Below are 10648 nucleotides of genomic sequence, written 5' to 3'. Positions count from 1 at the left end.
TGATGGTGTCCTGCCCCCTGGTGTTTGTAAATGTAAATACACTGTTGTTAGAAGTAGTGTGAAAAGAGCATGGTAACAGCTAACAGCATGGTAACAGCATGGTAACATGACGCTCGTGCCTCGACCCCTCCTTTGCAGGGGGGCGTGGTCAGCCGCAGCTCATTTGCCACAAGCCCTTGCAAAAACAGGGCTGGAAAAGAGCAAATAGAGCGAAATGAGGCATGGCTAAAATGTCTGATCTGTTTGGCATTTTGAAAAAAAAACTTCACAGACATGTTTTATATAGGTATGGCCCTACAATATATTATTCAAATATAGCATGATAGGTCCACTTTAACTTTGGTGCTTGACCTTCACTGTTAAATGTAATGTATGTGCAGTTTGACACAAGAAGAATGTTCTGACTATTAATGACTATTGTTTAAGATCAGATCAGATAAGATGGACCTTATATACATATAGGGCAAGGATGAAAAACAGGACAGCACAGATTCACACGGATTAATACAACTGAAGATAAAATCAAAGATAAAAATTAAAATGATAAAAAAAGAGATTAATTAAAATGAACATATAAAAAATGTTGGGTCATATATACATATTAGATATATTTACATGAATGTGTCGAAACAGTGTGTATTTGATGTCCAGTAATTGTGTCACATTGTTGTTGTTTATGTTTTCTTTGTTTTGTTTCTGTTCTGATTTTATTTAAGCGTCTTTGAGCATTAGGAAAAGCTTTATACAAATCCCATGTATTATTATTATGTTTTAATATGTATCTGCTGAAGTGAGGGACAGCTGATGAGTTATGATGGTGAAGTAACATAGTAATATAACTCATTACTTTAGCGGCAGAGAAACACATTATATAAGTATATACTGACAAGATGTTTCACTGTGCCAGTTTTTTATTAAATATTACGCATTTGTTCCACAGGTGGCAACCTTTGTGGGTCCAGTCACAGCCATACCAGTACTCCTCTTCTCTGGCTTCTTTGTCAATTTTGACACCATTCCCAAATACCTACAGTGGAGCTCGTATGTTTCCTATGTCAGGTACTGTCATCAACTTATTGCATTTTAAAAGAGTTGCTAAATTCACTTTGCCCATTGAGCTTAGTGGTCAGGCTTTCTATGATGTGACATAACTCTCTTTGAACGAACCTAGGTTCACAAGTTAACCATTTCCACTCTCAGGTACGGCTTTGAGGGGGTGATACTCTCCATCTACGGGATGAACCGGTCGGAGCTGGAGTGCCCGGGCGTGGTGTGTAAGTTCCAAAAACCGGAGGAGGTCCTCCAGCTGCTGAATGTGGCGGATGCAAAGCTCTACGTCGACTTCATTGTGCTGGGGGGTTTCTTTTTGGCCCTCAGACTGGCAACTTACCTGGTTCTGCGCTACAAGGTCAAGTCAGAGCGTTAAGACGTCCGGAGGCGGATGGATTTGGATGCTTGCACATATCCCACCAGTGCGAGATAGTAACACATAATGTCTTCATTCTTTGTCTCAAACTTTCATACAGTACATGTACAAAGACATACACAAGTCCAGCACATAAAAAACATCCAAAGCTGTTCTGCAACACCAAACTGTACAGTGTAATATTATCTTTTAAACGGTTTGTTTTTGGAAGAAAGGGAACATCCCTTATTCTACAGGTAATAGTATTTTTAAAATCACCATTAACTTCTGAAACTATTGTGTATCTGCGCTGTACATGAACAGAATACCCAACAAAGTAACAAAAAGCCTGTCTCTTTAGACTGAGAAATTGCGGCCAGTCCAACAAAGTGCCACATGAATCATAAGCTGAAGCCTCCGGGTTTATGGGGAGCCATAGTACCGCCACCTTGGTGCCGGAGTGTCCAATATCGTGTAGCTTCTCGATCCAATGCCTGAAAAGACATAACATCCAACTCCACATCAGCACCTATCAAGGAACCAGATCTCAAGACGGACATCCTCAAAATGCCATCAGGAAAAGCAAACTCACAGTGCCAGAACAGAAAACCTTTCTTGCTCTTCTGTAGAAACATCTCATCAGGTACCAGGACGTTGAACTGTATGGCTTTTCTTTACAGAATGAGACTCAAACAAACCTCTGAATCATTTTTGCAGCCCTACCATTGACGGTGGTAGAACCCAGGCCTGTGATTCATTACCTTAATATAACACGTTCGCCATCATCGTGGAAGCATTCAGAAAGCAAGCATGACTGCTGTTTCCAGCCTGACAGAAAGCTGCTGCACAGAGAGAGGGAGGCGAAGTGCAACAAGCTGTTATGGTTAAAAAAAAGTCTAATCGGTGTTACTCTTTCGACACAGTTTTTTGAACTGCTTGTTTCCACTCATTCTCATTGTATGACTCTTTAGCCGCCTCCTCCCTGAACTCCTCTTTCCCTCTGCTTTGCTGACGTCTGACAGATGTGCGTTGTCCCAAACAATGCTAGATATCTTGAAACGCTGGCTGGGCAGTTTTTTTGTGCCTCTGAAATAGAATGATTTGAGTTTCCTTTGCTTCATTGTTTGCACATACACCCATATGTCAACACACACACACACACACACACACACACACACACACACACCCACACACACACACACACACACACACACACACACACACACACACCATACTTGCCAACCTTGAGACCTCAGAAATCGGGAGCATTTCAAAACCACCGCGGGGTGGGGGGGGAGGGAGCTAGTGGATCGACGGAGCTGTATTAGATTAACATTAACATGCTTATTGTAGTTCTAAGTGGCCTGTTGCACCATCCTTGATGGAGCATATGTGTGGGCTGGACCTGTATTTTACAGGAAAGGAGTGAGCAGGGTAGGGTAGAGTTGTCGATTATTGTTCTGTTTTCTGTGATATATCTCAGACTTTCAGTTGCGCGCTACTAAAAAGACGCGTTGCCATGGAAACTAGGGGTGGGCGGATCGATCCCAAAATATCGATACTTCCGATATTACGTTACGTTTCAAAATATCGATACTAGAGCTAATAGGATCGATACTTTTATACTTCTTTTTTCCGTCTCCTCTACTCGTCAATTTCTTCAAAAAACTATGTGCAGACGAACACAAGTATATGCTCTTTTCTTCTCTCTCCACTGCTGTCCTCCTCTCCTGGAGGCTCGCGCACGCGCAGCGCGCTCCCTGCCTGATCGCCGATTATCAAGCTGACTGACAGCAGCCAGCAGGGCAGGACAGCAGCAGCCAGCGACTCGCGAGTGCAACACACACACGCGCATGATGGCTGAGAGAAAGAGGAGCGTTGCGTTGTGTGTGGAGCTATTTCACAACTGGCAATTCAAACTTAGCGAACTGTGATGTGTGCAAGAAGACAGTTCGCTACTCTGGCCACTTTGTATTGTTATTTTTCATGTTTGCACTGTCCTGTCTTTAATCATGAAAATGAATTCAGATTTAGTCTATTTATGATGATTTCAGCTCAAAAATCATGTCATGCAGCTCCCCCCTATATGAAAGTACATAAGACGCTTTTTATTTAAAAAAGTATCGGTATCGATATCGGTATCGGCGATACTGGCCCTGAAATACTTGGTATCGGATCGAATCCAGATTTTGTGGTATCGCCCACCCCTAATGGAAACCAAACAATGGTGTAGCTGTATTAAAGTCTGAGTGGAAATAGTCCTGAGTAAATCTGATTTTGTCAGAAATCGGGAGAAATGCGGGAGAAATATGACCCCGGGAGGAAACCGGGAGAGGGCAATGGAAAATCGGGAGGGTTGGCAAGTATGACACACACACACATACATATACACATACACACCCACACACAACCACACAAAGACACACACCCTTGGTAATGTTTAGAAGAGCCTCTCCTTGTTGCAGGGCAATGCAAATATTTTCCAATAGACTTGCTTTGAAATATTTCTTACTTAAACTATGCTACTTAGTAATCCTTATTATAATGCATAAAAAAATGTGGGTATATAATCAATGATTGTACAGTGAGTATGTCATGCTGTAAACAAATGTACATTTGCACTTTTCAATGTATGTTATTATTATTATTTTATTTATTTTATTTTATTTGTATATATCTATGTGATGATGAGCGCTGCTTGATAGTATAACGGGAAAACAGCAACCGAATGTTGCATGTCCAAATTAGGAATTATGAAATAGTACATTTCGGGGGTAAAGTGTAACAATTTCCTTTTTCTCATCCAAATGTAACCTGCCGTGGAGATGCAAATACTCTGCTTTCTGCTGAACATTTTTAGAATATCTGGAACAGAGTGCGTCACTGGTGCAGATAAAAAAAAGAAAAAGAATCAGGAGTGAGAATGTAATGTAGAAAATGTGTGAAATGTGCTGGAAGGAAGGCGGATTAACAAGAGACAAATGTATAATTATGTAGCTGAAGAGAGTGGCGGTCTCTTTAGAAACAGACTGGAGAGAGAGCAGTGATCGCTGATCTGCTTCACTGTTCAGCAGGTGGAGTCCTGGTGACGTCTGGATTCTGTCATTAATAGCAATAGTTAACATTGTGATATAGTTATACCTCCCACTGCTGTGGCATCAGTCACATGTTTTTTACTGAGAGCTTTGATTTGAGTCTTTTTTGTTCCTAACAGTTTTATTATGTGCAATAACCATCCAATGGTGTTTTCATGAAGGGAATCATGCAGTCTGTCTCTTTCTCATCTTTGGTTATGTTTTTTTTTAGGTTTAATTAGAGGGACAGAAGCAAAACAATAATATTAAAACGTACTGTAAACGGTTCTGAGTAAGCTGAAACTAGTAGTAATATTTTGCCACTTTAATGTCCTACTTTGTCAAAGTTCTCAAGTTAGTGCAGGAAAATGTATACAAGTTGCATAAAGTGACTTTTAGGGCCATTACAGCAGATATGTGTTTTATTCTTCCACAAATTACACGAAAAGCTCAAGTGTTGGTAGCCGACCTGCAAGGATGACTTTGCATGAGAAAGATAAAGAGCTCTAACCCTGGAGAAAAGCAAGGATAATTAGCAGCGGCGTTGCAGTCATTAACGAGTCTGGGAACGTCTCGGCCTCAGGTCTTAAGGACTGTGGTACCAAAGAAGAACACAAATTATCCTTCCTCTGCTGTGAAATGTGAAAAGAAGAGGGTTCATCTCTCAGCAAATGTTCTCATTACGTTTCTGGCCAAAGAATTAGTTCTGAAAAGTCGCCCACAATGTTCGTAGTTATTTAAATCCAACTGGATTTTCCTGCTAATTAGATTTTCAATCTATCCTGAAATTGTTTCTTAAGATTTTCCATTGTCATTTCTAGGTCATAAAAGGACTGACAAATATGATTTAGCTCCAGTGGAGAAAATCACATGTGAGCAGTATTGTGGAAGTGTGCAGGATGCAGCTGATGAGCGTATGTTCGATGCTTTTTCACACTTTGAATGATCATGTCACTGTTTCACCTGTTTGCCATAATAAGCCACCTGACAGTGCACTCTAACATGCATGGTTAATGATTATATGCAGGCTAACCCTACAGAACGTTTCGATGGTCTGGTTGAATATAAGTGTTGGAAGGCTGTTTAACACTGACTGTCTTTTTTATTTTTGTTTTATATATTTTGTTTATCATTTACAGATTAACTAATGGTTTCATAACAAAAAAAATGCAAGTTCTCTATACTGAACGCTGTTCCAAGGATTATAATAAAGATCATTTATAACCTTTGCCCTTGCTCAGTGAGATGATTCGCTCAAACATCAGACTGAATTCATTTGTGAGGATATACAAGGCCACAAAGATAATTAAGTGAATATCTATTTGGTAATTTGTTGTTTGGTCAATCATATATCACAAGTGTATAGGCACTACTTAATTACAGTTTCTCCATACACACAGGTTATTAGGGCACTGATGTTACTTGTTAGATTACATGTTACTTGTTAGATGCTTTTATCCAAAGCAACTTACATACTCAATACTGTGGGTAATCCCCACAGGAGCAATTTGGGGTGAAGTGTCTCAGGGACACAACGACATGCTGCCTGCAGTGGGACTCGAACTTGCTATCCTCTGATTCAAAGATCAGCGCACTAACCCACTGCGCCACACGCCTCCTCGTACTATGATGTACTGTGGAATTTAGGGGCCTTTAATTCTCATTTTTAGGTTCATATTTGTATTTTGTGCCAAGTCAAAACATTGCTTATTTTTTCTCTCACTGCCTTTGCTGAAGCACCTCTTTTCACCCTCTGTCTAAAACCAGAAGCTTGGTTGGGGTTTAACGTATTAATATCAAAACATCTCTTTTATTACAGCAAATAACTCTCACTTTATAATGTAAGCGCTATTCTTGTCAATTGAATTAAACGAACCAAATTTTATTATAAATATTCTTTTAAAAAAAAAGGAAAGCTGGGTGTCAGTATCTCCAAAAACCAGAAAGCTCACTTATTTAAAGCATTTTCATCCCGAAAGGCACCATTGTCCTTATGATTGCAAAAGTAGCAAACACAATGCCGCATAACGAGAGGGATGTACTTCTGCAAATGTGCATAATGCCTCTATTATAGTGGTGAAGCAGTGTATTCAAAAATAACTTATATTCATCATTACACGAGGAAGCGGAGAGCAGGTTACAAAAGAAAGGCAATGGGACTTAGAAAGATTTGATTGATTTTTTAATCACATTGCTGTTCTCTACACTCTCACAGGAGCTTCATATAAAAAGACAGATTGGGTCATGTTAGGACACTAGCTTTCTGACTTAAACCACCATCTATTGTTGCAGAAAGATTTGGGGAGATAAAATGGCAATAGCTAAATTGAAAACTTCAAATAAGTCGTTATGGATTTATGTATCCATGGCTCTTATTCAGACTCAGAACCCATACGGTCTTATTAATATCTTAATCTTCATTAAGCTGTGTATTATGCCCTAATTAATGTTGTCAGTGAAAGTCATTGTGGAGGTCACCTTCTGTTCAAAGCCTGTTTATTTGTTTTCCTCTGCTTGATTGGCTTGTAGACAAGAGGGACCCCTACTGGCAAGAAGTGTATACTATCCATCTTGAAAATAATACAGGACTTCATCAAGTTGTCAAAGAAAGGGCCTAAGCAGTATGTGTGAGGGTGAATATGTCAAATGTAATGTATTGGCCTGGTTTTATTTATCTAAAGATTGTTCCAGAGTAGTGAACACACTCGTAGAGACATATCAGGTCTGAGAAAATAATAATAATGGCCACTTCTTATTTTCTTGTCACCTATCTTTCTGTTTGGTATGTGACTGTATCACCATTGTATTGCCAAGCCTGGTTCTCTCTATATGTCCGTTTCCAATTTTCAAGGTGGACCAGCTTTTGGACAGATTAAAGATATTGAATTGACTATCATTGAAATGTTGTTAAAGAAATGTACATTTGTTTCCCACAAATGATTAATTACCCTTTCATCAAATGTTGCCCATTTTCTTTGCAAAGGACCCCAGTATTTAATGTATACAAGGGTAAATGGAAGTTTGCAAGTGTGTTGAAAAATAGCGTTTACTTATCACATATCAAAAATATCACAGATTATAATAATAATAATAATAATAATAATTATTATTATTATTATTATTATATATTTGTCATCCAAAGAAAGAAAGAAAAGGAAGGATTGATTAAAAGATATATTGAGATATATGTGAATAAATCGCAGTGAACAAAGAGTAAAAACCCTTAAAAACATGGATGTTCATAGAGAGAAATCCCCTGCTTCTTTTTTCCAGGTTGGTTTTACGACTTCCGGTCTTCCGGTAGGTTGAACGAGCTTCATCTTGCTGTTTAAGTCGTCTTTGTTGTGGACCGGCATTTTCCCACAACACCCTGCTGCTGCTCTCACAGATGACGAAAATGGCGGACAACGCATCATCGGTAGGTTTTCGAGCGATATTATTTTATTTTAGAGCCATTGACCACTTTCAGGTTGCAAATTAACGTGTTATTTCTGACAGGTGGATATCGTTGAGGGCTGCCGCCTCCCCGTTCTTCGTAAAAACCAGGAACACGAAGACGAATGGCGTAAGTATTGTGCGGTTGTTTTCCCGTGCTAAGCTAGCTAATGCTAACTAGCGGAGCTCAGCTGTTGTTATCAAACGGCCTCAGTCGGAGCGCTGTAAACACACGGGGCACACATGTCGCTTTGCAATGTGGCTCTAGTTAACTTAAATACTTGCCAGAGCCACTAGTAAATCCGTATTATACTAGCTAGCTAGCTCCCAGGGACATTTTTATAAAATACTTTGTTGGGAAAGACTTACTTGAGCGAAATCCGCCTGACAGCAGGCTGTTGTTTACAAATGTAAAACGGATTTTTCAGGTGATGTGTTTGTTTTTTTGAATGCAGTTTGGCTCACTCAAAAGAGTTTAAGTGCTCTTATTTGTTATGATCGGTCGAAAGATGAGAAAAGTTAGAGCCACATAAAAATCAGTCTGGCATTTCAGTAACACTTTCTCAGTCAACTGTCATTGTTAAGCTTCAGAAACACCTCAGCAAAACACAAAGAAATACACACGATTTGACCCTTTGACACAAGTTTCAACCTCATGTTGAAGTTTGTTTTTGGCAGTGCTTGTCAAACGTTTTTAGCTTAATGTTGTGTTTACTTCCCCCTGTTACAGTTTGCATGTGTCTAGATGAGCATTGGGATTTATCATCTTATTTTTATTTAAATGAATGTATAATAGAGGTATAACTATCCACTCATATGCAATCTAAAAGTTTAAAACAAGAATATGTCATACATCATTTGTATCCCCTTCTTAATTGAATGTTTTTGCAATCAAATATATGATAATGGCCATACCACTGACCCGTAGGTATGGTAGGACAATGTTCAACAACATAAAACTCACTTAAAACCATATTGTTCAACACACCGTACGGTGTGTTGAACAATATGGAATTGGAACAAATGCATCCAAACAGACAAACGAGTTAAGCTGGGTGTGCAGATACATTACAATACAATTTAATTTGCCTGTTTTCCATACAAGATTTTATCAAGAGCAAGGGTCCATCATAACCATAGATGTATGTAAATTAGGCTAAGTCTTCTTTTTTATATTTCAATTATTTCCGCAGTATTTTTAGTACCTTGTGTCGCCTTAGATCTATTTCACAGTAAGGAATTGTTGTTAAGCATGATGGTAGATCCATAATGTTTTAGCAGCTATTTCATTGAAGTCTATCACAATCATTTTGTTAATTGAAATAACCTTTGTTTTATTTGACATATCTCCTTTTTCCTCGCAGCATTGGCTGAAATTCTAAGCGTGAAGGAAGTCTCCTCGAGAAAGCTTTACTATGTTCACTACATTGACTGTGAGTATAGCTTGTGTCACTTCTTGTTTTTTCTGAGGAACTTTACTTGTAACAGTCATTTTACAGACTCAATGAAATTACACTGACAGCTAATGCCTTCTTGTTTGCGTTATAAGTCAACAAGCGCCTGGATGAGTGGGTCACAGGAGACCGGCTGGACATGAAGAAGCTTCAGTTCCCAAAGAAAGAAGCTAAAACGCCAACCAAGAACGGTCTTCCAGGATCCCGCCCCGGTTCCCCAGAGAGAGACGTGGTAAGCCCGTGCTCTGCCACATGTTGATCTCATACCCTGAACCATTTCATCCCAGTGTTTCCGCCAGACCAGGGCTGAGAGGGCATCCACCCCGAGAGCGCGGGGGGAGGGGGCACGTCACGTTTCTTTTCCATCACAGGAACGCGCTTTGCTGGCGGTGAAAATGATCCCACTAGACTCCTTTACCCCTCCAACAGAGGGGTGTCCTTGTCCTTTTTCCTTTTCGTCATTTCAAGCGATAAAAAGTCTCGATCTTCTCTCAAATTATTATTATTTTTTTACGCCCTCGGCTCGAGTTCAGGGCGTTCCGAGCTGAATAACACCGTCAAATGACAGCAAGATGCCCCCCTGGCGGAAACGCTGTTTCATCACCAACTCAGCTTTGGTCAGCATCTTATTTACCATTGTGAGGACACTAGTTCATACATTGGCCTTCATTTTACATCCCAGCATGTTTGACGACCAACACTGAGAAGTATTCAAACCTGTGGATGCTATTGCTGTTAGAAAAGTGCAATTCTCACAGAGTTGAGTTAATGTCAATCTCAATCACTGAGTTATAAGTAATTCTAAGTGGGTATTACTATCTGTGTGTTGTAGATGGAAATACATGTATATTCGTATTCACCTTTAGCTACTAGAGAAAACACAGACAAAAAGTAACTGTTTTTTACAAGTTAATTGTTTTAACTGGTGGTTGGTTTGCAAAAACTCAGTCTACATATCTACGAATTATTAGCAAATATGTGGTCGTTTTAGTATAAAAATGTTCCGTCAATACATGATGCATTTGATAGTTGTTGTCTTTTATTTTTAACCCTGCCTCAACACTTATTTTTGCAAAACCTCTACGAAGTGTTCAATATTTAAAGAAACACTTACTCCTCTTATTTCGATTTCCACTCAAACTGTTTTATTGCTGTTTTTCTTGATGCACAACAATATGTACGTTGTGTAAAGAGTGAATCCGTAGGTTTATACTAGGGATGCTCCGATCGCCACTTTTGGGGCCGATCACCGGAATCAGTATCGGCCGATCCGATCATAG

General features: G+C 39.4%; 2 protein-coding genes across 2 annotated transcripts in view; both read left to right on the top strand.

Moving 5' to 3' along the window:
* abcg4a (ATP-binding cassette, sub-family G (WHITE), member 4a) overlaps positions 1-2583 on the top strand; it is a 19060-nt gene extending 16477 nt beyond the window's left edge. Inside the window, exons 14-15 of the mRNA XM_010776615.1 lie at positions 941-1059; positions 1201-2583. Coding sequence (XP_010774917.1) covers positions 941-1059; positions 1201-1426 — 345 coding nt within the window. The 3' untranslated portion in view covers positions 1427-2583. The remainder of the gene's footprint in view (positions 1-940; positions 1060-1200) is intronic.
* Positions 2584-7861: 5278 nt separating this feature from the next.
* The window catches only part of LOC104950150 (histone acetyltransferase KAT5), a 17844-nt gene continuing 15057 nt past the window's right edge, over positions 7862-10648 (top strand). Inside the window, exons 1-4 of the mRNA XM_010776637.1 lie at positions 7862-7897; positions 7978-8044; positions 9279-9347; positions 9464-9600. Coding sequence (XP_010774939.1) covers positions 7868-7897; positions 7978-8044; positions 9279-9347; positions 9464-9600 — 303 coding nt within the window. The 5' untranslated portion in view covers positions 7862-7867. The remainder of the gene's footprint in view (positions 7898-7977; positions 8045-9278; positions 9348-9463; positions 9601-10648) is intronic.

This window comes from Notothenia coriiceps, unplaced genomic scaffold, assembly GCF_000735185.1.
Source record: "Notothenia coriiceps isolate Sejong01 unplaced genomic scaffold, NC01 NC01_scaffold00017075, whole genome shotgun sequence".
Lineage (NCBI taxonomy): Eukaryota > Metazoa > Chordata > Actinopteri > Perciformes > Nototheniidae > Notothenia > Notothenia coriiceps.
The sequence above is the reverse complement of the archived record's forward strand: the minus strand, read 5'-3'. Positions and strand labels throughout refer to the sequence as shown.